The sequence below is a fragment of the Poecilia reticulata genome, chromosome 1 (assembly GCF_904066995.2).
Source record: "Poecilia reticulata chromosome 1, P_reticulata-male-v2, whole genome shotgun sequence".
Classification (NCBI taxonomy): domain Eukaryota; kingdom Metazoa; phylum Chordata; class Actinopteri; order Cyprinodontiformes; family Poeciliidae; genus Poecilia; species Poecilia reticulata.
In genome coordinates this window covers 21,796,868-21,823,898 of record NC_088830.1, presented here as the reverse complement: position 1 = coordinate 21,823,898, position 27,031 = coordinate 21,796,868, and the positions used below count along the sequence as shown (strand labels likewise).

Here is a 27,031-nt window from a genome sequence, read left to right as displayed (position 1 = left end):
GCATGCACTGACTCGTCTTAGAGCCAGATCACTCCTTTCTCCCCCGTCGCTCTTTGTCCCCCTGTATGAATATGTGAATAAAGATATTTCCCCACCAGGAGCTGTCAGCGGCCGGGACAGCAAGCCATTTAATCTTCCTATGACAGGAGAGAGGGGCTGAGGTCTGTCCCCGGTAACCGACACACACACACACACACGCACACGAACCCATACACATAGAAAGAGAGAGGGAGAGAGAGAGAGAGAGAAAGAGAGAGAGAGCGACCCAACACCGCCTCTGCTGCCTCTCCTGTTACAGCTCGGCGATCGAGTTACGGCGAAAATGTTGCAGTAGCGCAGAAGAGAGAGAGAGAGAGAGAGTGTGTGTGTAAGAGAGAGAGAGAAAGAGAGAGAGACTGCAGCATCACCGGAGACCGGAGGCAGCAGCAGTCCCGAGCAGTGCAGGTGAGAGGGAGGGGAAAAAAGAGCTGGAGGAGGAGGAGGAGTGAGCGAGTGAGAGAATGCGGGACTCTTGGAAGAAATACGCATCTGCTCTCGGTCCACCGCCGCTGCATGTTTGCTTCCATCTACCCATCCATCCCTAGGACGGAATACTCTGATCTATGCCGAGTAACGGGGCAATCCCACCAAAATAGGGGGACACAACAGTTTTTTTTTTTCTTCTTCTTTTATTTTGATGGGGAGAAGCGATTTGAAGAAACTCGCTCTCGTCCTCTTCTTCTAACTTGCGTAAAGGAATCTGAGTGCTTGGCACGTTGCTCCACTGCGGGAAACGCGGAGGGTTCAGAAGGTAAGAAAAAAAGACTCAGCAGAAGCATCTTTTTTTCGCAAGCAAAGCTTTGTGATAATTTTTGAGCGTCTGTTTTCACCCCGAATTGATTGGTGTTTCTTTTATTTTAAAAAAAAAAATCATTTCTTCTTTTTCTCGCTTCTTTTGTGTAGTGGTGCTGCATTGCAGTTTCTATCTGAAAAGCCTCTGTCCCGAGTGTGACTGGAATCAAAAGAACTTCCAAATGGGCATTATAAATTGATAAAGAGCCTCTTCAGGATATCTCCTATGGCTTAAAGGAGAATGTAAAGAGTGAAGCGGATTTAATCACAGGTTGATTAATAGAAAGCATGATGGACTTTTTTTTTTCTTTTTTACATCCTTGTGGCTTAAAGAAGCAAGTAAGAATGCAGAAATATTTTTATAGAAGTTGAAAACCCACTACTGAGTGTAGGAGGAGAGAAAAAAAGAAAAAGAAAAGAAAGAAAGGATCTGCTGAAGTGAACTACACTGAAGCTTTTTCCCGGACCCCAGGCGGCAGTCCGCAGAGAGCGATAGAGAAGGTAAGAAAGGATAAATCAGACACCCACGCTGTGAAGCTGCACCAGACCACAAAACACCAATAAACTAAGAGAGGAGCCCACAGCTGGGGAGTGAGGAGGAAGGAAGCAAAAAGGAGCCATGCCGAGCCTTGGTGCAGTGCACTCTGTGGTGTTGCTGCTGCAGCTGCTGACTCAGCTACCGGCTGCCGACTCAGCTCTCCGGTACCGGGTGGCGGAGGAGGGCCCGCCGGATGTGAGGATAGGCAGCGTGGCCGCCGACCTGGGTCTAACGGCGGGCACTGGCAGCGGAGACGTCACCTTTGCCCTGGAGAGTGGCTCAGAATACTTCAAGATCGACAACGTGACAGGTGAGCTGACCACAGGCCCAAAGCGCATAGACCGAGAGAAGCTCTCACAGTGCCAGATGATCTTCGATGAGAATGAGTGTTTCTTGGACTTTGAGGTGTCAGTCATAGGACCACTGCAGAGCTGGGTAGACCTCTTTGAAGGTCGAGTTGTCATCACAGACATCAATGACAACACGCCTTCCTTCCCCTCGCCTGTCCTGCAGCTCTCAGTTGAGGAGAACCGCCCCATTGGGACTCTGTACCTGCTTCCCACAGCCACAGACAGGGACTTTGGGCGGAATGGCATTGACCGCTATGAACTTATCCAAGATAATGGAGCTGGGTCAAGTTCAACGAGGCGCACAGCAGGAGGAAACCCCATTACTAGAGTGGATGGACTAGACCGCAGGGGCAGAAGTGGTGATAGTGGAGGAGGAGCAAGGAGCAGTGTGTTTGAGCTGCAAGTAGCAGACATACCAGATGGTGAGAAGCAGCCTCAGCTCATTGTGAAAGGCACATTGGATCGAGAGCAGAAGGACTCATATGAGCTTGTCCTCAAAGTTCGAGATGGAGGGAACCCACCACGTTCCTCCCAAGCTCTGCTCCGGGTTTCTATAACTGATGTGAATGACAACAGTCCGCAATTTGAGAGGTCCACGTATGAAGCTGAGATGACTGAAAATGCTCCTCCAGGCACACCTGTTCTCCAGGTCAGAGCCTCTGACTGGGACATTGGAGTAAACGGGCAGGTGGAGTACGTCTTTGGAGCTGCTACGGAAAATGTCAGGCGACTCCTGCGGCTGGATGAGGCAACTGGTTGGTTGAGCGTTCTTCACAGGATTGACAGGGAAGAGGTGGCCCAGCTGAAGTTCACAGTGATGGCCAGGGACCGGGGTCAGCCGCCACGGACCGATCGCACCACAGTAGTTTTGGCCGTTCGGGATGAAAACGACAATGTTCCAGTTGTGGAGATCAGAAAGATCGGACGGATCCTTGTACGGGACGGGGCTGCACTGGTGCCAGAGAACGTTCTAGTGGACACGCCTGTCGCTCTGGTTCAGGTGTCAGATCGAGACCAGGGGGAAAACGGGGCAGTGACCTGCACTGTGGTAGGAGATGTCCCATTCACTCTGAAACCAGCAGGCGAGACACTACTCCCACCCCCACCTGCAGATGAAGCCTTTGACAGGTAAGCTAAGCTAAAGGTAACCCTTCAAAGTAACACTCTGAATCAATCAAGCATAACATTATGTCCACGACGGACATCCCGACCAAACAAATTGTGATGCTCTTTATATTGTGACTCCTTTGTTGCAGTACCTACATTGCTTTATTTAGCTATTTGAGCTACAGTAACTTGTGTGTTTGATCGACCAATATTCATTTATGAGCCTTTTGCTGGTTCACAACATTGTACAATGCAGAGCAAGTTGCTGATGCAGTTGTCTAGCGATCACAATTTTGCTCTAGTCAAGCTTGCAAAAATCCTTACAATTGTTCATTTTTCCTGCTTCTAACACATCTATTTTGAGAACACAAAGCTCACCCGTGGCCTAATCTATCCCAGCCACTTACAGGTGCCATAATAACGCTTCAACTTTTGGCAGAGGCTATGGCTGATCTGTGTATGTTGAATAGTTGCAAACAGATTTATAAAACCCACACTGGCTTTCAGTTATTAATTCCTTCGCCGCATTTAATCAATAAGTCCGCAACTGATATTAAATCTTCTAGGAAGATGCTGAGATACCTCAAAGTACATGTGTCTGAAAACGTTTACCTTTTGAAAGATGTGAAGCTTCAAAAAAGTTCAAAATGATTGGTTTAAATTTAAGGATGTAGAAACGTTAATGAAAAATGAGAGATTACACTTATTGTAATTGTGGAAGTATCATTTAGTACCATATTGGAGTTGCCAGCAAATGTTTTAAACATGGTATTATAATTTAATATTATTACCAAAATGATCAACCGCTAGTTTGTACAAATTTCTCTGAGCAGTCGGTTCTAAATCTAGTTTACTGTAATGTAATTGACCATCATTCGCACTGTTGTTTATAAATTCAATAACCAGATAATAGGTCCTGACTCAACCTTTTCCTAGAGAAGTATGCAACTTATATGAATTTAAAAGTGGAAATTTACATACATACAAGAACAGTATTACGTTTGACATATAAACTTTAAACAATATCTGTTCTCCAGTTTTGCCATTTCCTCTCAGAGAAAGGAATATTTTTACACCCTTGCACCCTGCCCTCTGTTTTTTAAAGAGAGGTCCCTCAAGAACTGCATGGGAATTACAGCAATGTCACTCATCTGCTAATGCTACAGAGTGGTTAGGCTGTCATCCTGTCTGTAAACTTTGGTTAGAAATATCTATGGAGGTGAAGGGATTTACATTTTTTAATGTCACTTTTGCTCCACAGACTCCAAATGTCAAAACTCAGTCATTTGTGAGAACATTGCCTAAAGGCGTGAGGGTGAGAAGTCATGGCCCCTTTTGGGTTATTAACTGCCCTCAAACACTGTAAGACCCGTACAATGAGAATTATGATTTTCAATCCTGGGGTTTTCCTTCACTGAAGAAAATTACTAAAGCTCAAATCATGTGAGTGTTCTATCAAAATCAATAGGCTAATTTGATTAAAATGTCACAGTCACACATTTTTTTTTTTTTTTTACTATGAATGTCTCAGGAAATCACAGCAATCATTCATGGTCTTTGAAATGATTTCATGCTAAAGGAAAACAAATTATTAAATTATTTGCTCAAATCAATATTTTTTGATTAAGTGAAATAATTACCTGTAGTTTCTTAATTTATTAACATTTGTAGACAATTAGCATGCAAAAACACAATTCAAAACATTATCACCACATTCTAGCAGTTAGAAATCTACTTTATAACAAGTATGTCAGAAGGCTTTTTTTGGACATGTTAGAATACATCATGACCCTGAGTTTAATGAAATCAAACTTAGCAAATATTACACTAAACATAAAAAGAACAACCAAATGATGAAAGGCAGTGACCTTGTTTGGCCACATTAAGGAACAAAACGGATATTGTTTCCATTTAAAGCAGCTTCTGTACTGATGATATCTTTTCTTTCATCTGTTTCCACAGAAACAAGAAAAAATATTTCTTACATACTTCAGCCTTGCTGGACTATGAGGCCACAAAAGAGTACAGCGTAACCATTGTGGCAGTAGATTCTGGCAGCCCCAGTCTATCCAGTAACAGTTCCTTGATGGTGCGGGTGGTAGACATCAATGATCATGCTCCAATCTTTGCCCAGAGCAATGTGGAGGTCCACTTTGCCGAGAACAATGGACCTGGTGAAAGGGTGGTCACTGTAGTAGCCACAGATGCAGACAGTGGCAAAAATGCTGAAATTGCATATTCCTTGGATCCTGCCTCTAACGGACCTTTTTACATAGATGTAGATAATGGAGATATCCGAGCTACAGGAATTCTTGACCGTGAGCAAAGAGAGAGGTATGAGTTGCGAGTAATTGCAAAGGACAAAGGAACGCCCTCTCTGCAAGGTTCTGCAACCGTTGTTGTCCAAGTGACTGATCGCAATGACAACGCACCAAAGTTTGTTCAAGAAATCTTCACATTCTATGTAAAGGAGAACCTGCTCGCCAACAGTCCAGTCGGGATGGTTACAGTGACCGATGCAGACGAAGGTGAGAACGCGGAGCTCAGCCTGTTCGTAGAGGTAGACGGGGCAGATGGAAAGACGGGGGACAAGGCGGAGGGAGAAGATAGCAGGAATGAGCGAGAAGAGTTATTCTCCATTGAGAACAACACCGGAACAATCTTTTCTGCTGCATCCTTTGATCGTGAAAAGCTTTCCACATACACCTTCCGTGTTCGGGCTGTGGATGGAGGGGAACCCCGCAAAACTGCCACTGCCACAGTCTCGCTTTTTGTGACAGATGAAAATGACAATGCGCCTTCGATTACGTCTCCCGCCAATGAGTCCTACACTCTCCTACCACCTGCCAGCAGTGCTCGCACCATTGTCAGGACTGTAACGGCCATAGACTCAGACACTGGACCAAACGCTGACCTTCGCTATGCATTAGTGGGGGGAAATCCATTCAGACTATTTGAGATTGGCCACACCAATGGAGTTATCACTCTAGCAGAGCCTCTGGAGCGGCGCCACAAAGGTCTTCATCGCCTGGTTGTACGAGTCAACGACAGTGGCATCCCTTCGCTTTGTGCCACCGCACTGGTTCACGTCTTCATCAATGAGAGCTTGGCGAATGCCACCTTGGTGGATGCACAGGTAAATTTTATGCTTCAGTATATGTTATTGCAAACAGATTTCTCAATACTTACCCATACATACAAGCTTTAAACAACTTGTAATATTCAGGAATTATTGGAAGTTTCTCTGTCATATCTATTTGTATACTGCTGAAGGGTGGTGATGATAGTTCCTGTGCAAATTATTTATTTGGTAACATTATTTACATGGTAACGTTACATCTTGTAGCCTACACAGTGTTGTGGTTTCCAACAAAAACTGGACACATGATTCTGTGTATTTTTGTTCAAGATTGAAAACACTGTTTCTTCTGGCAATGTGCTTTGTAGTTTAGATTGTTCCTGGAGCTTGTTCTTTGTCCGGTATGTATTATTGTAATAGCTTTGTGGTTAAAATAACTGTTATGACTGAAGTGGTTCTTTTTTATGGTACATTGAGCTCAGGGCTGAGAGCTTTAGGTGTGGTTGTGTGTATATGCATGTGTCAGAGCAGGAGAGAGCAGGAGAGAGCGTGAGAGAGCATTAGGGTTAAGTCTTTAGGAGAAGCAAGAGGGAGGGAGATGAGTCTGCCCCAGTTTGGACTTGTAATAGAGCATGCTCAAGTATGTTTCAACATTTGAATAGAAGTTCAAGCTAAAGAAATTTCTCTTCTCTATATTCCTGCTTATTGATTAGGTTTTGAGGTCAGTAGCGTGTTAGATCCAGTTCTGAGCACAGCAGGGTTAATATTTGTTTAGCAAAACTAATTTTTTGCTAAAATGGAAAAGGGATCTCTAAAAGTATTTGCCATCATTATTGCATGAGTCTGTGTGGTCTCCTTGAACAGAAGACTTTAACATAAAATTAGAACTGAATTGAAAGAGCCACCCCATCTGCAGAGGTAATTGATAAGACTCAGAGACATTACTGAGATACTAGAAATAACTAGAACATTATGTGTTCCAATTCAGCCTATGCCTTGCCGGTTTAAATCTTTCCTTCTGCTCCGCTCTCGCATTAATTGAATCTGCCTCCAATTATGGTTTAAAAATGTTCAATTAAGCTATAAATGCTGGCAGGTTATAATTACTAAAGCTTAATCTCTGGTGTGAAAAACAGGTAATTTGTATTGACTTATAATTAAATTGTCTCAATGGCCTTGTAGTTCCTTTGTTTGTTCTGAAACAAAACACTTGTGGTTTTGAGTTGCACTTAAGACTCAGTTTTGAACACATTTTGCTTGTATTTCCTACAAGTATACAAGGACTTCATTTGTCAGGTCTGTGCATGCAAAGACCTGACTTTAACTCTTTAGTAGTTTGGAGACATTTATGAGGAAGCTACATTTCAATGTAATTTGTGGAGGGAGAAGGGTTTATGTGGCCACCACAAAGTCGAACATTATTGAGGAGGAAGTACAGCTAGAAAGCAGAAGGTGTGACATGGCTGTACTCCAGTAGAGTTTGACAGAAAACAGTCAGACTTGTAGCAATGATAGTAATAGTTTCTTAAAGTAGACACACATGGCTACTTTTTAATGCATAAAGAATTATTGTACAGTGAAATATGTATGAACAGCATCATTTTGTTTGTCAAAAAGCATGGAAAGTTAAAAAACATCAGTTATTAGAGTGTACACTCTAGCAAATGACAACAGTTAGAGAATTCCACCATGTATTTCAATGGGGCAAATATTTGCACAAAAGGGCAATTATTTCAAAAAGTACAATAGTGAATTTTAGCAAAAGTCATAGCAGAAATCTCCAGAAGAAGCAGAATGTTTTGATATATGAATTAGCACAATTAGTTGAAGATAGCAGAAGTAGTTAATGACCGAAAAATGTGAGCAGGATCTTAATAAGTCAGAATGCATTGAGTGCATTCTTACTGATAATAAAGAAATAATGAAACACTATAAACTTAGTTTTATTTTGTTAATTATTACCAAGAGTCTAAAAAGGGTGGCGCGCCTTTGTAGTTAGCCTCTTTAATCTGATAACCTGATATATAATTAAGTGCTTCCAACTTCCCACAGAAGTCGACCTGTCTGTGTATTAATCCCAGCATAAATCCAGCTGTTCCAGGAAGGGCTTAGAGGTTTGTAGGGAGCACAACCACAAAACACAGCCAACCGGGATAAAGTTGTGGAGGTTTAATGCAGGGTTCGGTTATTAAGCAGCATTCCAATCTTTGATTATTTTTATGGAGCATCATTCAATCTATCAGCTTAATATAGAAAAGGTGTTGCGCAGGTGCAACCCTTCCAGAACACGGCTCTTCACCGCAACTGGAGGAGAGCATTTTTCTGAGAGATAGCCAAGAAGCCTTTGGTTACTAAAGGACTTGTGGCAGAGCAGTTATTAGTTCTGCACTCCACAAATCTGACCTTAATAGAAGAGTGACAACAATAACACAGTTGCTGAAAGAAAGGCATCAAAGTCCCACAGGTAGTTTGCCACAAGACAAAGACGCTAGACGAAGCTCTCATTAGTTTCTAAATCCGGTCAGTCATTTTATTTAAAGAGGCAGTATTATGTAAAATCCTCTTTTTGAGCCTCACGTCATGTTACAATATTATTCCCATCAAAAACAATACCTAGTGTTGATTTTTTTTTTCATGCCTATTTGAGAAATCCTTTGATCTTCTGTGGCACCCATTAAGCTGCGCAAAACACTTAGTGGAAGCGAGCAACACCTTCGACAAAGCTCCTCCCGAGAGCTGCAGTTTCTAATCTTCCAAGCTTCCGCCTCACAGTGCACCCCGCCCCTGCAACTTCCTCACTCAGTTCCTTCAGACTTTCCAGCAACAACTTGCAAATACCTGGTGGATCTGCACATCTGCTGAGTTCAGCCTGAGCTTCTTTTTGGTAAAAACATTGTTAAAGTGTTGATAGAGGAGCTATGCCGTGATGACTTCTTGAAGGCAGAGTGTCAGATAGAGCAGGAGTTTCTTCAGACAATTTCAATACGTTGAATTACAAAGTCAAATTTCTTGTAAGTAATATTTTATATATACAGTATTTTTTTGTATAAAAAATAAAGGTAACATAGTTACTTGATTGTGCTATAAAATGGGACTATGTGCCTGAAAATACATCATACTGCCCCTTTAAGAGCTCACAAGAAATAGAGGTTGATTGCCCTTTGTCTGGCCCACACAAATGACCATTACTGTACAGTTCAAAGGCATTTTTTGACAAAATCAATTAAAATGTTTGTAGCATAGAATGTGAACACATGTTTGAAGTTGCTGGTTGACTTATTTTATGCCCTGAGATTCTCCCAAAGGCAGCAAAGATTACAATCCCCAGGAACTCACTCATTCAGTAAAAATCTGTTTGCTTCTTACACCTTGTAGGGTTTGTCGACTGTCACAAAGCAAAACAGCTAAAACTGCTTTCTGGGATTTATGAGGAACCATGATCCTTATTTTGAATGAGGCTATGTTTCACTTAAGAGTCTTTCAGTGAAAGCCTTTCAGATTCTTTCAAAGAAAGAGAAGCAAGTTAGTACAGATAGCAGTTGTAACATTTCATCACACTGGTTATTAGGAAGAGCACCTCATGCATGTGACACTGAAAAGTAGAAAAAGAAAAATCAAGGATGTGAGGATTAGAAGAGAATACTTAGTAAGAGGTAGAATTATCTGCAGCGTGCCTAAATGGCTGCGGCTATTAAATCAAACAATAGGGTGTAATATGGCTAAGCTGGTCTGAAAGCCGCCATTGAGTACAACATGCACAGTTTAGTTTGATTGTAGGGAGGAACTTTGTGGCGTAATTGAGTAGAAGTCATTTAAGACAGAATACCTCCATCTCATAATGAAGTCAAACTGGGTGGTGGACGGATGCCAGATGCAATTAGGGAACGAAAACGGCTGCTACCGCTGCACCACGGCAGCAGAAAATTACTCTGCTCTTTTCTATCTAACCGTACTGGGTGAACCACATGTTTGGTAATTATCTGTAATATTATGCTGCAGGCTTTGAGCTCGAGAAAGTGGAAATTGACATTCTGGACCTTGTGTGTCATTGTTGTCATTTGAATACCTTTGAGGAACTCTGCCTATCAGAGCTGGGCTGCATGGCTAAGGTGATTGGTGCTTTTCTATTTGTATTCAGGGATCCTATGCAATTTGGAAAAGTTTGAAATTTCATTTACAAGGTTACATATCTGGATAAGCATAGTAGAGAACACAGAGTAGGGGAACGTATCAGTTTCTCCACTTTTTGTTTCCAGCTTCATTGTCTAAATCCACTCATCAAATTTTGCACTCATCTATCTATCTATCTATCTATCTATCTATCTATCTATCTATCTATCTATCTATCTATCTATCTATCTATCTATCTATCTATCTATCTATCTATCTATCTATCTATCTATCTATCTATCTATCTATCTATCTATCTATCTATCTATCTATCTATCTATCTATCTATCTATCTATCTATCTATCTATCTATCTCTCCGTCCGTCCGTCCGTCCGTCCGTCCATCAAAACCATGCCCTCTGAGGAAATATGAGGTATATTCATTGTGAACTTTTGTATTTATCCTTTATACAAATATTAGCAAAAATGAACTGGGAATGGTGGAATATGGAGTCTCCGAACATATAGAATTTTGACATAGAAGTGTGTAGAAAATCAGCGTATTTGTTCTTGGATTAGAGTCTCTATCGTAAGCTTTTTTCTACGTGTTTGATTAACTCCTCCTATGTTACGTTCAAACAACTGCTCTTTGTTGTTTGAAAGAGAGAGCAGCACTGCATCAGTCATACTTCCAGCATCTGTGGTAACATATCAATGACCTAGTCCTTGGAGAGTGGAGCAGAGAGACAGCCATGCTAAGTCCAGCGACAAGAAAGCACACACAGCAGAATCAAAGAATCCACTGGAATTTCAGAATGCATCAGAAACTCCGGAAACATATGGTTCCGGCTGCACCTATAGACATATAGAAGTTGTCTGAACTTGGCAGTTGATGTTGGACTACATTTTTTGCACACTGTCACACATGCAGGAGTTTACTCACACGCATGTACCCTCCAACGCTGTTTATGCTTTATGTATGTCTGCACACTCAACTTGCTCTGAACTGTCACGTAGTGTGTGTGCGGGAAGAAAAAAAAAGCGACGCATACCCAGCAGAATGAGAATGGATAGGAATACTGCAGGCACCACGAGGAGCAGAGGGGTTGTGATGGGAGGAGCAGAGCTTGGCAGAGAAGCACCTCTGCAGTGGAAGCAGAACAATGGACTAAAACAAACACAACTCACTAACAATTTAACTTAACTCAGAGATGGATGGGGTTGAAACAATGAACGTAACACAGTGTCACTCTTAGCTCGGGGGGGAACAAGAGGAAGAGAGGGCAATAATGTAGCTCCTCTGTGTTTGTCTCAGATAATCTAATAAGCCAGTTCCACAGCACAGTCATATAAGCAAATTCTCTGCTGTATTACTAATACTGCAGCTTGTGCAGAAGTTATTTTACTTGGCCACTTCAAAGAGCGATGCCTCAGTCACTCTCCTGTAGGTTCCCGCAAGCCTTATTACCACCAGTCTTATTTGCAGCAGGGATTATAAGAGTCTGTCATTCCTCACCTATCCGGGCAAAAGACTTTGTCGTTTGAGCTCCCAGACAAGGTGCAGGCTGCGGAATGAGTCGTCTCGCTAATGGACAGCCTACACTTGGTGTGTATTTATGTAGACCTTGCACAGGCATCGATGTCTGAGTTAGTGTCCGGGTATACATACATAATGACTCCTACGAACAAAGTTTTCACACGTTATCTTCTGAAATAAAACTGTACAGCCTTGATTTCTCCTTTTGAGAAGCACAGGATAGTGTTTAATGAGTGTGTTTGCATTTCAGCATAAACAACATTGTTTTAATGATCCTTTTACAAATGTACAAGCTTGTCTTTGTGTGCATATTCTTTTATTTTTGACTTAAAAACCTTTTCATTGGCCTATCTTCTTAAAACCATAGTGCTCAAAGTGCTGTTCTAATCGAGTTTACCATCATTTTTAGTGTTAATGTCTGGATTAGGTTAAGCCAAAAGATATGGTTTGTTATATTCTGCAGGAGTGGGGTTTGGTTATGTTGTGGATATTCAAAAATAGTGTTGCTCAAATGAATGGACATCAATATTAAAGTCTGTATTTTTGTGTTTGTATCTGCATAATGATTTCCACAACTTTCTTAATCTTCTGAATATTTGTTTTATCAAGGAACTCACAATACTATGGAATGAATGCATTTTTGTTTTTATACCCCACAAACTCTGGAGCAATTTAAATTCCTTTTGACTACATTTTTTTAATTGACTTTTAGCACTCATTGACACAAATTGTTTATTTGCATTTTTATGTCCTTTTACCCCACTAGCAGTCTTTGTTATTTTAACAGCCTTTTACATTATTTTTTCTGTCTTATGTTTGGTTTTTGATATTTTTTATTTTTTTGTCTTTTATGCCTTTTAGGTTGGTTTTTCTTTTAAAGCATTTTACACCGTCTATGGAGTTGGGGGGAAAAAAAGACATTCACCTTGAATTTCTTCTAATGAACCCGAGGACCAATAGGTCTTTTCTGGTGCTGACTCAAATGTAGTTTTAGGGTTGTGAGTTATTGGTTAAAAATGGTGCGAGGTCTGAGTTGAGGCTTAGAGAAGGAACAGCTACTTTGCTTGACAATGTATTAGCCTCCCTTTCATCTTTCTTCTGTTTTTCCTCTTTTTTGTCACTTTTAAAGCAGGGGTGCCCAAGTCCAGTCTGGCAACCCACAAAAGCTCCTGTCCTGCAACTCACAGGTGCATTCTTTTCCCAACACAGTGAAATCAAATGAATAGCTTGTTACCAGGCCTCTGCAGAACTGAATGACACGGTGATGAGGAAATCAAGCCATTTGATTCTGATGTGTGTGGAGCAGAGATGCATCTAAATGTTGGAAGATAGAAGCTCTCGAGGACTGGACTTGCGCACCCCTGCTCTAAAATGTCAAAACATCAGAGTGAGTTTGATCTCAAAAAAATAATGGCAGCAAAAACAAAAGCACTTTTAAAATTATTTAAATTTGTTTAAGAGAAAAACGGTATATAAATCAATTTGGTCATCTGTCAAAAAGTAAAAGATCCATAAATATTATAACTAATAGTGCCACCAATGGTGATGTCAACTGCCTGAAAGAATTTGTGAAAACTTTCAATGAGTTCCTCACATTGCTTGTGCAGAAACATTGACCCACTCTTCTTTGTAGAATTGTTTTTACTTTGGCTACATTGGAGAGTTTAGAAGCATGAATGATCGGTTTAAGGTTAGCACCATTTTATTTATTTATTTATGTAATAATTTAATATTTTTATAATTATTTTTATTTTACCTTTTCATTAATTGACATGCTTGTGTATTTTATGGCGTAGCCCAAATATGCTAGAGCTTATGGTCACAGATGTCTACACGTTGTTTGGGATTTTCTGGTTGGGTGCAGAATTAAGATGGGTGAATTGAACCAGGTTAGTTTTGGATAACTTTCTTTTTTTCCTATCAGAAATTAAAGAAATGTTTAAAAACAAATTTTTGTGTTTACCCAGCTCATCTTTATCTGATTTAAAAAAAAAATTATGATCATTTTAGTTTGAGAAAAAAGCAAAAACAGGAAAACTTTTTACAGTAGACTACAGTCATGTTACTCAAATGAATGGAATCACTACAATGTACCCATCAGAAGTGTGTGTGTGTGGGGGGGTGAGTGTGTGTGTGTGTGTGTGTGTGTGTGTGTGTGTGTGTGTGTGTGTGTGTGCGTGTGTGCGTGTGTGTGTGTGTGTGCGTGTGTGTGTGTGTGTGTGTGTTTGCTATCTCAAACAAAAACACTGAATATGTTCTTGTTATAGATATTGAAATGGATTTACAACAAAAAAAGATGTTAGCTTACAAAGTAAACCGAAGACCCTGAGAAGGCCCAAAGAAAAAAGAGCTTAAAAATCATTATATAGAGCAATACATGTTTTAAACATCCTCCTTTTACTCCATCTATTGAATTCTCGATGCAAAAATTGTGAAAACAAATCCTTAACCAATCCACGCCTACACGATCGTTTACAAAATGGATATTGTTTATTGATGAGACAGTAGATGTGTTTGTGCCTCAGGATGAAACCATAGTCTGCCTCTTGCCTTCATTTTCACATTTATTGACTGTTTTTGTTTATTTAGCTTCTCTAGCTGCTCCCGACCTCAGGATCTAAAGTTTCCTCTGATTTTTTTCAAATATGATTTAATGCGGTCTAATCCAATACACTCCTCATACTTGCTGTAGATGTGATATGATAAATTTGCAGAATTACAGGAGCAACCTGAAATGCTGCAATTTGAAGGCAAGAGCGATTACATATTTAGTGACACTCTATGTTTCTGGGAATAACTGAGAAGCTCCCACACTAAACAGAATGATAAGTTTAATTACGATGAAGATGCTGTTTGATGTATCTCTGTGGCTCACACCAACTGTGCCATCTCTTCAGAACGATATTCTGGGATTTTCTTTTCTTTTGCTTTTATTAATATGCAGTTTGTTTAATCTTGTTTATCTTCTTTTTCTTTCCGTTCCAAGGTGGCCCGTAGCCTGATGGCCCCACTGTCTTTAGACATTGCCGGGGACCCAGACAGTGAACGTGCATTGGGAAAACAGCGCCTCAGCGTTGCCATTGGCGTCCTAGCGGGCGCAGCGGCAGTTATCTTGGTGATTCTTCTTGTGGTCACAGCCAGACAGTGTGGCGCGCAGGGCAAGAATGGCTACGAGGCCGGAAAGAAGGAGCCAGAGGAAGACTTCTTCAGTCCGACGGGGGCTCAACCGCAAGCCAGCCGAGGCAGTGGATCCGACCGTGGTCGCAAACCGCGGCGAGATAAACGTGGCGGAGGCGGTGGAGGCACAGCTGGAGGTGGAGGGAAATCGGACAGATCTCTATACAGCGGCATCGTCACAGTCAACGGCCTGCGTCGTCACGTCAACGATGATGATGAGGAGGAACTGAGCAGTGCTAGTGAGCGCCTAGCAGCCCGCTACTGCGCTGTGGATGGTGACCCTGGCAGCCCTCGAATGGGCGGTGGGAGAAGACACCAGTCAAGCCCCGATCTGGCTAGGCACTACAAATCCAGCTCACCTCTCCCTGCAGTGAATCTCCAGCCTCACTCGCCCCCGGCAGAGGGAAAGAAGCACCAGGCAGTCCAGGAGCTGCCTCCCTCCAACACCTTTGTGGGCAGCGGTGGATGTGTGGGGAGTGCCGGGTCCAGTAGCAGCAGTACCGGAGGAAGTGGCAACGCAGACGCCATGTCCCTGGGATCGGACCAGTGTTCAGATTACAGCTGCCAGGCTGCAAACAAGTACAGCAAACAGGTAGGACCTCTGGAGTGGGATGATGTGGATTCCCAATGGCACTTTGAGTGTCTTCCCTCAGTTTGCAGTGCTCTGGAAAATAATTTTTTACAGTTTAGTACATTACTACCACATATTATAATGTTTATCATTGGAATTTATTCTATACATTAACACAAAGTAATGCATAATCGTGAACTGGAACAATTACATTTTTTACATATAAAGTCATAAAAAGTGTAGATGTAAGCCAAAAAATTACGGCTCTTAGACTTCTGCTCTAAATATTGCTTTTCTTGGCCAGCCTATTATTTTAGGTGAACAGCCATGTCTTGTTCTGGCTCTAGTAATAAAAAGCACCCCCATAGCATGATCCTGCCACCACCATGTTTTATTTAGTGTGTGTTTTTTTTATTTTTGTTCAAGATGAATTTACATCTATGTTGGCATAAAGCTGGTTGGTCATGAAAAATGTAACACCATACCTCCAGAACAGAATATTTATGAAAATAATAATTGAAAACAATATTTTTTTATATTATAATTTTATGATAATTAATCTGTTAATATGATCATTTTGGAGCAAAATCAAAATGTAAGAATAAATTGGATTTATCTCACAGTCAAAGGATTGCCTTTGTGCCCTATTTTTTCTTTTTGAATTATAGATTGAACAGATATCTGAAACAGGTTCTGGTGAGGTGCTCTGGGGTGATGGTGGCAACATTGTTAGGAGTTTGTCCTGTAACTGGGACACTTATCCTACTGTGTTGCTGAAAAACTGCTCTACAACTTTATCCCTGACACGTCTGCTGTGTTTTTTTTGGAAGTTGTGAGACTGTTTGCTCAATAAAACCTTTCAGCAAACACCCGAGGCCTTTGCAGAATAGCTGGATTTCAACTGAAATTAAGTCACACGTGCAGCTGGGCACTAGATTTCATTTGATGGAGCTATCAGATTAACATATAACAGAAAGAAAGTACTCAAACTTTGTTTTTGTTAGAAGTTTTTATCATTTTACAATTATGTACTACTCTGTGTTGATCCATCAAAAGATAACCTAAATCTATTGAAGTTTGGTAGTTGCACAAAAAGTGAAAAAGTTCAGAGGGCATAAATTATTTTTCAAGGTAATGTCCATCTCTCCTAAAACTCTCAGCAGGCTCTCTTTCTGACTCTTTACCCACTCTGCAGCTTCCATCATGGCTTCATCTTCTCTCCCTCCCACGTCTGCTGACACTCGTCCTGCACACCCCATCACTAATGTCTACAAACCATTTTATCTCCACAAAATAGCTGTCAGAAAGAGTGTGCGCCCGCATGTGTTGGTGTCACCATCCTAGGCTTTTGAGCGACACGCTGCTGTCAGAGTTTGCGTGTGTTCTGTGTCAAACATTAGCCCCGTTTTTTTTTTTTTTTTTTTTTTTTTTTTGTGTGTAAGATCCACTGCAGGGCACATGAGTCAATGTAGCCCAGGGATATGTGAATGTGGACTTCTGCATCCATGCACAGTTCTGTGCATTCATGTGTGAGACTGTTAAAATGAACCCCTGATGAGCTAAGTTAGAGCAAAGACATTCAAAGGAGGAGGAAAGCACCTTATCCCAACAGAGTAATTGACCATTCTGTGATTCTGTGTCCCTTTTCAAGCTGTTGCCTTTTTCAAGTTAGCCTATGCATTTGTTCCATAAAGAATATCAGTTGCATAGATAATGGATGCAGTGACTTTGGTGTAAGCCACAGGAGACTGCAGTTAAAAGCTGACAAATAAACGGTGCACAGAGACGGTCAGTCAGCCCACACGCAATAACACACAGACACAGGAACCATCTATCACTGAAGACATACCGACACAGCGGGGGTTTGTCTTGTCCATGGGGAGTCTTCACAAGAGTGATATTTGAGCGACAGCTAACCCTACTTAAAGGGGCGGCGTCTCATTTCCTTGACAGACAGCTCTACATTTATCCTGCTTGTGCTTTGGCGGGGCATGAGGGGGGGGAATGCTGATGTGGTCATTAAAAGGGAAGGAGAAGAGCTTCTTAGGCTAATCAATTCATACAGGGGGTACTCTGATCCTGCTCAAACATACCGCGCACACATGCGGGGCCGGCCGCTTGTGCACGCACATATGCATACGCACACAAAACTCCGGAGGTTAATCCATTACGGAGTCAATCCTCTTAATCTGCCATTCCCTGGGAAAGAAACTGCTTACTGGGGGAGTTTTGGCACTCATGCTTTACGTGCTCTCAAAACATGCCAGCACACATAGAGAGGCACGCAGACACACAAACTGACAGTGTAATGAATTATTGATCACATGGGGTAATTAACTACCCTCGGTGAAGTGAGGGTGCCGCCCCCCCCGCCTCCCCCGTTTCTCCCCTTCTACCACTCGAATCATCACAATCCAGGGGTTTCAGCCACAGCTCAATGCATGTGTGTTAAAGAGCTTGTGCACTGAAGCGTGACCTTGCTCACCTACATTTCAGAATTGGTTAATTCGCACACTTTAGAGACACTTCCAAGTTTCTGGTTTCCTATCTCAGAGCTTGAGGGATTGCTTATTTTAAAAACTCATATGCATTTATATATAAATGAGTGTGGGTAACAGAAAGACCCAGGGAGTAATAGGTGGCATACATATGTGCCAAATGAAAGAATCGGGATGCCAACAGAAATTGGGATGATGTCAGATGAGGAGTGGGAGAGATTTATAGACGTTTTGGAGGGGGTGAGAGGAGTGTGGATCGGGGGAAAACAAGAGTTAGAGGAAGTTCCAAAGCTACTTTACTGGGTCGTTGGAAGCATTAAAATGCCTTCATCTGAAGTCAGCACATCAGGAGATGAAGTAGGTTACTTGAAATGGTAACGGAAAAAGAAGAAAAACGGTAAAAAGGCAAGTCATGAAAACAGGGCGTCATGGAAAAAATGCAAGATTGCATCAGAGAGGCAATGAGATGACACGATATCGTGCTTAATGGCATTGGTTATGTTTTCAAATCTTAGCTGTTCACTGAAGAGAGAGAAAGCAGGAGGGAGGAGGGAGATTCATATCAATGGGAATAAATAAATCTGAAAATGAACAAGGGATGTGTGTGGAATGGTGGACTGAGCACACCAAGACTCTTACTGTTTAATAAATGTCATTCATTCAATGTCAACTCAACCACTTCACACCTTCAGCTCTTTTTATGTTGATCTTTTTATTCTAGTGAAAACACATATGATACCTCTCTCTCTCTCTCTCTCTCTCTCTCTCTCTCTCTCTATATATATATATATATATATATATATATATATATATATATATATATATATATATATATATATATATATATATATATATGGGTTACACATTTTTTATTTTCTTTTTTCTATTTTTTCAATTTTTTCAAACTACTGGTTCAAACATCACTATGGTGATTTAATGCTATAAGCACAAATTTAAAAGTGTAACTACATATTTTTAAAAAAGTGGGATATGCATTTGTTTTCAGCCCTCTTTAAATAAAATGTACTACAACCAATTGCTTTCAGAAGTCACATAAATACTAAAAACATGTTTCAGAAGCTTAATATTACACATCACCACACCATAAAACAGTCAGGGCAGTATCATGCTGGGGCAATGCTTTTTTTCAGAAGCTAAATGGGAATAAACTGGCAACAATTGGTGGGATGATGAATGGAGCTAAATTAAGTGCAATCCTTGAAGAAAACCTGGTAGAAGCTGCAACAGACTGGGCCTGACGTTCACTTCCCAGTTCAACAACTATCCTAAGAACACAGCCAGATAAAGAATAAATGTTTTAGATCAAAACATTTGTGAGGAACATTTCCGTCTTTAGATTAGAAAAGCCAACAGACACATACTCCTACTGAAAATAATATACAGATAATAGTCTCAAGTAAAAACCATGTAAAACCTTGTTATCCCAATTGTGCACTTTTTTTCTAATCGTCTGTCTCATGAAATCACAGTAAAATGACTTTACATTTGGTGGTTGAAAACTGAAAAACAAGGATCAGGTTCAAGGGTTATAAAACTTTTACAAGGCACTGTAAGGTGGTTTTTGAAGTATACTTATGTGGAAATGTGCTTTACATTAACCTGAAACTTGCAGACTAAGTAGAAATGTTCCTACATAAGCAAAAATGTTATGTATGCAGCTTTTCTAAGTAGGTCCAAACTCCTAAATTGGCTCAATAATTTAAAAAAAAACTAAGTCAGAGCCAACCTTTTCTAAAAGTACCTCATAGTTGATAATTAATGCCCCCATTGCTGCCATGTAGATAGTTTTCCACCTTAAAAAAGATTCACATTTTGTTTGTAAATTGACATCAAAACTACATCTATTCCCAGCTTTTAGTCTGAAAAGATTCCAGTGTCATTAACAAAATAGGGTGCAGACCGGTTGCTCTAATGTTGAAAGCGTACAGAGGAAGGTTAGAGCACTTGCATCCAAGTGGGGAGAGGTAGAGAAACAGCATAAGATAGAGGAAGAGCAAGTGAGAGAGGTCTGTATTTGGGCAGGAGCCAGACAGTGAGAGTGGACTGCTGAGATGTGGGTCATCAGGATACCCGTTGGCATCAGGGCACATTAATGATCATGGCAGTCACATGGCACTGCAGTCAATATAGGGAAAAATGGCCTGCTTCTCTGTTGGGTGTATTATTGCACAACTTCAATATTCTCCTTATGGCTCCCCCATCAGTCAACCACAGCAAAAGCTTTTGAATATTTAAGTAATGATTTGTGTTTTAGTTGATAGTATCATATTCATACTGAGCTCTTTGCCTTTTCCATGACTTTCCATGTCTCTTTGACCCAGACCTTTCGGTCCTCTCTGTCAGTCTCCCGCTTCCTTTACCATATGTCTGATCATATATCCAGACCCCCTCGCCACTCCTCACATTGCGTCTTCCCTGCGCCACATTGACCTCTGAATGTATCAACTCAGCGATTTCACTAGTGCCACTTCTTTTACTGTAGTGTGCACTTTCCCTCTCCTCTCTCTCTCTCTGGACCCAGCGGGCGTGTGAAGGGGTGGGTTAGATCGCGGTGCCACAAAGGCTGAATCGAACTAGACACACACCCACTTCCACACACACACTCCAACTAATTGAGTCCAAGTCTAATCAATGCCCCCGCTCTCCCTAACAAGTCCAAGACTGCGGTGAAAACAGGTGAGTTAACAGAGCAGCTTTTTTGGTGCATTGCATGCTTCTGCAACATTTCATGAAGGTCGGTGTTGGACGCAGTCGGCTTGGGGAATGAGATTTGCGGTGAATAGGACTCATCCGGACAGACGTGTTGGACTAATTGGACTGTACGGGGGGAACGTGGCTGCAGAGATTAGGTCTACGGGATTATAAAATTGAAAAGCAGCTTTTCATTTCCACAAAATCCCCTCAGGATTAAATATGATGAGCGTCTGTCACCGGCTGACACTCAGCCCATCGGTGCACTCATGCATCCACACAAACAACTCTTTAGATATTGCATGCCCTGCGTTTGGCTTACAGGAGTTGAGGCCATTGTTACCTTGAAACAAACAAGCCGACAGTGGCCGACTGTGCCGTTACCGACCCGTAACCCCGGTCATGATGATACCAGCTCTCCAAGTTCAGGCCGCGCAGCCCGCCATATGCTTAAGGGGTAAGTGTGTGGAGAGGTGAAGAGGTGCGGGGTAAACGGGAGGTGAGAAGGACGAGGTAACCAAAGTGGGTATCAGCCGCTGAGCCAGACTGAAAACCGATCCAGTGACCCTGCGACGGGGAGGGGACACGGGCACAGCGAACCAGTGGACATCAGAGAGGGAACCGGAGCCACAGAAAATGAAGTCAGAAGGACTTTGAGACATGACGACGTGAGCTGAAGAAAGGCTCAGACAATACAGAGGGAAAGAGACAGATGTGTGTTTCTGCTAGACGCCCGGCGCTGGAGGTGGAACACATGCTTACCCTGTAAACATTGATTTTCCACTTGAGCAGGATCATATGGATTTGGATGCACGGCATCAGGAGGTGCTTTCTTTTCTGCTGAAAAGAAAGCGTCAGAATGAAAGAGTAAAGACTGTTTTTGCTTTTTCAGATCTGCGTCTTCATTCCAAATTGATCTGAAAACACTGGATTCCAAAAACTGAGGGCTAAGTTTGTAATTTTATTCCTTCAGCGACGCCATATGAACCTGCAACAGAAGCATTAAACATTGATTTGGTTCCTTCAACACAAGTCTGGCTACATTTTAATTTGCTTCCTTCCACTTGGCTTATTTTAGTGTGCACTGTTCAGGTGCAGCATTTAACCATGTATACTGTTTAGTTTGTGCAACTCAGATCTGGAAGGTAATAAATTCTGGGCCTTAGTGTGCTCTGTTGTCTCTGCCACTGTGTTCCTGTGGGTTTTGAGGTGGAGACGCCATGAATCTGGCTTGCTCCAGCACATCTTTAGAATGCCTCATTAAGTTCAGTCCTTGGAGCTTAGAGGCAGGGTCAATACATTGGACTCTTTCTTCTTTAAGTTTCCAAAGCGGTTTTTAAGGCCTGGGGATAGGGATGGGGTTATAATTTGACCATAATGTTTTGGGGGACTTTTTGCAAAATTTATAAATGTAGGAATAAAACATATTTTTAAAATTCATCACACTTTTTGGCATTACATCTATAATTTCATGCAGTCAGAGCACCACAAACCACCATTGCAGTATGAAAAGACTTACCCTTTAATTTAAAGCTACTTTACCACAGCAGTGACATTAAAGGGACAGTACTGATTATTAGCATTAGTAGTTTTCTTACTTCATGTGGTATCACGTTAATTTGTAGGAAAAGGGAACAAATTCTCAGAGGCGGAAGGCTAATAGACAGATGCCCCTGTTTAAACTGATCTTTAAACAATAAGCTGAAAATGCTTCTATTCATGGGAAACAATAATATATTAGCAAATATTAAGTGTCTGCACTTTACAGGAGGCTTGAGGGTTTCGGTGTTTTCTCACAACATCACTGTTGCGATGCTAAAGTTGTGCTGATTGAGGCGGCCAGCTGTATTAATCAGCCACATCCGCTGTGACCCTCATTTTGGAGTAATAATTTACATGTATTCAACAACATCATTGCTTCATGCTTGTCTAGGTCTCATACTTGCTTGGACAACTACAAAAATAGTAATCAATGGCAGCTTTTGCCAACATTATTTGGCCGTTGTTTGGCTGAGGAGACTGCGACAAACCTGTCTGTGGTATCTTATGAAAATACAAAAGTTTCTAACTACTACCGTCATATCACATTAAAATGTTCATTTTATTATGTTTGTTATTAATTATTAATTTGCTAAAATTGGAATTTATCTCACTGGCGTTTAGCACAGCAGACTGACAATTTATTAATTTTTTAACAATCTCCGTGGATTTGAACATCTGTATACCAACAAGTAAAGGAGTTTCTGCTGATAACTTTGCAGACATTCATAAAAACATAATCAAATTTAACCATTGCGGCTGTATTGCTAAACAGTAAATAATAACAGCACACAAACAACATTTCGGCTTTTCAACTTTGAAATACATTGGTTTAAAAATATAGATATTGAATGATTCTCCTGCAAAGAAAATTGTGTCTGAAGGTCGAAACTTTACAAAAACATAAAATAAATAAATAAATAAAAATTTCATAATTGCAACACAAGAAAATGTGTAAATGGAATGCCTACACGGATCCTGGCAGCAGTAATACAGACTTTATACACAAAGAAAACAAAACAATGTCTAGAGGTAACTCAGGATGACATGTACATCGTCTTCACTATTCACCACATGGTTTTTATTTTCAGAACAGTGAAAGGTGAATGTTCTAATAAAGGCAGTAACATTAGAGGTGTAGGTCAGTTTTGAGAACTTTCCATGAATGGTGAGAAATGTCTTCAAATACACAATGATGAAGCTGGAAAGGTGTTGAAAAAGAGGCTAGAGGAGAAAATTCCCTAATTTCCTTTCCCACCAAAATCCTGAAGAGCTGGAATTAGACTGGAAGTTTCTTGTGTGTGTCATCTGTTTACGTGAGTTACTGGAAGACTGTTCATCTGATAATGTTGCCATGTTAACAAGTCCTCCCTTCAGCTTTTGTTTCAACTTCTCGGAGAAATGGTAAGAATGTGGGAATGTCATTTCCCACACATGTACGCACTCCCAGGCAAGCTGAGGCAGACGCTGTCAGCCCTGTGATTCTAACACACTCAGACGTGCCCACTGAAACGCGTTCTTGTGAGTCTGTAATAGCGCGTGATTATAATTACTCACCCTCCCAGATCTTTATGCGTATACATATTTCACTGAAGGCAAACGGAGGCTGATAAGAATATGATGGCACATGAGCTGATAGGAAAGTTTTCCGTCTCTTACATCACTTTCTCTTCTTCCCTCTGGATCGAGTCATGTTCACAAGCCCGGGTGCACTCCTTCTCCTGGAATCACACTCACATCCGCGGAGGCTTTTACAAACACAGTCTTTTTAACTCAGGCAGACGCAGTCTTGGGTGCATACAAAGGCCTACATAGCAAGCCCCTCACCGAGATGCTTCCTTTTATTTGCTTCTCGAAAACTCTGCTCTGCATTGTACAGTTCTGCATACGACTCATCTGCCTTCAAGCATTACCTTAATAGCTGTCTGAGGGTTGAGCAATTTCACCCGATATTGCAAAACAAAAGTGCTCTTCCTCAGACAAGGCACATGTTTCAGACAGCTTAGAAGCCCTGTGACTGGTTTCACCCACCGACACAAAAGAACCTTTTTGTGGTTTCGACTTATTCTGAAGTAAATTGACTGGAATGAAATTGGAACCGAGTGTAGATCAACCTAGCTAAATTGAATAATTCAGATTGTATGAAATCCAGTTGTATTAATTCAGCTAAGACCAAATCAAATTGACCTGATTTGTTGGTCGTGCAAACAGATGTTGTGAGTGACAGTTCTGGGAAAAATCATTTATTTTCTATACAAAGCCTACATTGTAACGGAACTATTTGATTCAAATATGTTAAAGATTTACTCTATTTAGCTATCTGTCTATAAATTTTGATCAGTTGTTTATAGATTTCATTTTTTTTAGAGTCTTGGTTATTAAACCTCAAAACATTTTTTTTTACTGGTCCCTTAAGTGGACAGCAAGTTGTGGCATTGGGAGTATAACTGGTAAATATAATGTCAAACCCTGTTCATTCTTGCGAACAACAAATCAAAAATTGGACCTACAGATTTCAAAATCCAGAAACCAGATTTTCATGTTTTTGTTTCTAGTTCTATGTTCAGCAAGTTTCAAGAGAAAATCCTGAAGGACTCAGGCAGCGTTTGTTAGCAAAATGGTGACAATTATTTCTCCACAAATCTGAAGAAAATGGACAATGTATAAAAGTTACTGCATATCTAAAATATTATTTAGATGAAGACATGTTTTCCAAAAAGCTACTTTTTCATAGTTTTCAGAGAAAGATGTATATGGATAGCAATGTAAAGCTTAAAAACCAATAAAGGATTAGTTTGAATTGTTTGATGTGTTGCACAAAAATTGTTTTTTAATAAAAAAAACTGTTAGTGAAAAGTTGTAGCTATTCTGACACACTATCCATTTTAGCTGACTTTAGTAATGTCAATACATTTTTATATTAGTCAGCTAAAACACTATGCTAACAAAATAATCTGTACAATCACAGCAAATTGTAGTTATTTTTTGTGATCAGTTCAACTGAACAATATTCATATTTCTATGTGAATTAGGTAACTGTCACCTTCAGTTATAAAAAATTCTACACTTGTCAAAAATTACTTAAGAAAAATTTGACTTCACATCATAGCCATATGTGATGCCTTGAAATTAGCTTCTGTCTCTTTAAGAAGCTCCTACTCCTTCTGACACTCCCCCTTTAGCACTTCATCACAACAATGCTTCTTTATGATGCCATTTACAACCATTCTTAGGAACATTGGACTGAGAAGTAGTTTTGTATAATAAGCTTAGCAGACTTGCAGTTTCACCAGGTGTTTGCTAATTGCTGCTGCTGCTAGTCTGGCATGTGGTGAAGGTAAATAGGCAGCACACTGTATGAGTAAGCAGTTAGGCACCTTTGAATGTCTGCTACAGGAGATTCATTCATGAAATAATCAAAGCAACATTCAAGGTATCTGTTTGATGAGGGGATAAGATTGATTGTTGTTTTGCATAGCGCCTCCTCCCTCCCACCCTCCTTCTTCCAAGATGGTGATGCAGCGGAACTTCTGTCTTCTTCATCTTCTTCACAAAAGGGCGTTAGGTACTATCTCATCCAGTGGGATAGGGAAGCCAGAGAAATTTGGTGGTCAAAAACAAAAAAAATCTTCTAACATATTACTGTTTTCTTTAGTTTGGGCACCCAATATTTTAACTTTTTCTACTACGTTTTCTTGTTATTAAGTGCTACAAGAAAATTACGGCTACACCATGAGCTGCAATTATCTTGAGAACCCTTTCTTGTCTGCAGTTTGATTTTTAGTCTGTTGTCGCTCTGTGCAGGAGTTTTTAGCACTGCTTACTTGAAGAGTTTTATCCAAGCCAAGGCCTTGGGGCATAGAGTTTGGATGTTCTAACTGTGCATGCATGAGTTCTCTGTAGGTGCTTTGGCTTCCTTCTGCAGCCCAAAATCAGGCATGTTATTGTCTCTGCATGTTGCCTTTTTTTCTCAGTGCATGGTTGTTTGTCCTGCATGTCTCTCTGCGTTGCCCTGAGGTAATCTATCCAGGGTGCACCCTGCCGGTGAACGTCCTCAGAACCCTTCCACCACCACATATCCATTCGTTTTTTTGCTTTCTGCATGTGTTATCTTATATTCCAGGTGTGTTTATAAAATGCAACAGTGAATTACATTTTCTTTATTGGTTATAAATGTCTTAGTTTTGTTTAGAGATGAAACAACTTCACTGCTAAATTTCAGGAGTCAGTTATAAAACATCATCACGTGTTAGATCAGTTTTCCGTGTTTGCAAGGTGGCTATTGGCGTTCACAATTATTGGGACAGGTGTTTATGTGCCACTCAGAAGGGCGGAACCATAAATACTTGTGATAGAACACAAGTATTATCTGTGGGCAATATTCAAAATGTTTCTGGGTGGCATAAGTAGCAAAATAAAAAAAATAACCTCATAAGATGTATCAGTTATTTTAGATTGTTCTTTGAAAGAGAATGATGGATCTTGATGTGAATTTAAGACGCTACATGCGAAAATCATCCATTCACAAGAAGCTACATGGAGCAATTAAAAAAAGAAGTGAAATAAAACCTTCAAAGGAAATAATCATTAATTAGTTTTATCACAATGACTAGCTGTCTGTTATTGAGGTCAGTGGTGTGCAAATCACCCAGTAAAAAGCATCACTTTACAACCCTGTGTTCCCATTGTCTGAAGGCCGCTTCCCCCCCGGCACACCCACACACTCACGCATACACGCCGACACACACACACACACACACAGGCACACACACAATAATGTCCTCCTCCTCCGTCTGTCTTCCTGCTGATTGATCTCACTGTTCCTGTTAAGTGGTTTCATCTCCTTTCATCACACTCCATCTGGATCTATCTTTTCAAATCGCGCTTTTAATGCTTCCCAACTTTTTTTTTTGCACCACACTTAATAGTTTCTTTAAACTTTCCAAATGGCTCATAACACCCCCTTCCATTCTCCCGTCCTT

General features: G+C 40.8%; 1 protein-coding gene across 2 annotated transcripts in view; it reads left to right on the top strand.

The window, feature by feature from the left end:
• Positions 1-298: 298 nt before the first annotated feature.
• The window catches only part of pcdh7a (protocadherin 7a), a 58,724-nt gene continuing 31,991 nt past the window's right edge, over positions 299-27,031 (top strand). The window contains exons 1-4 of one of the 2 annotated variants that reach the window (XM_008416969.3): positions 299-790; positions 943-2,847; positions 4,789-5,962; positions 14,539-15,321. In XM_008416969.3, the coding sequence (XP_008415191.2) occupies positions 1,451-2,847; positions 4,789-5,962; positions 14,539-15,321 (3,354 nt within the window). In that variant the 5' untranslated portion in view covers positions 299-790; positions 943-1,450. Of the gene's footprint in view, positions 2,848-4,788; positions 5,963-14,538; positions 15,322-27,031 lie in introns of both variants that reach the window. The other variant, XM_008416961.3, reaches the window with a different exon arrangement.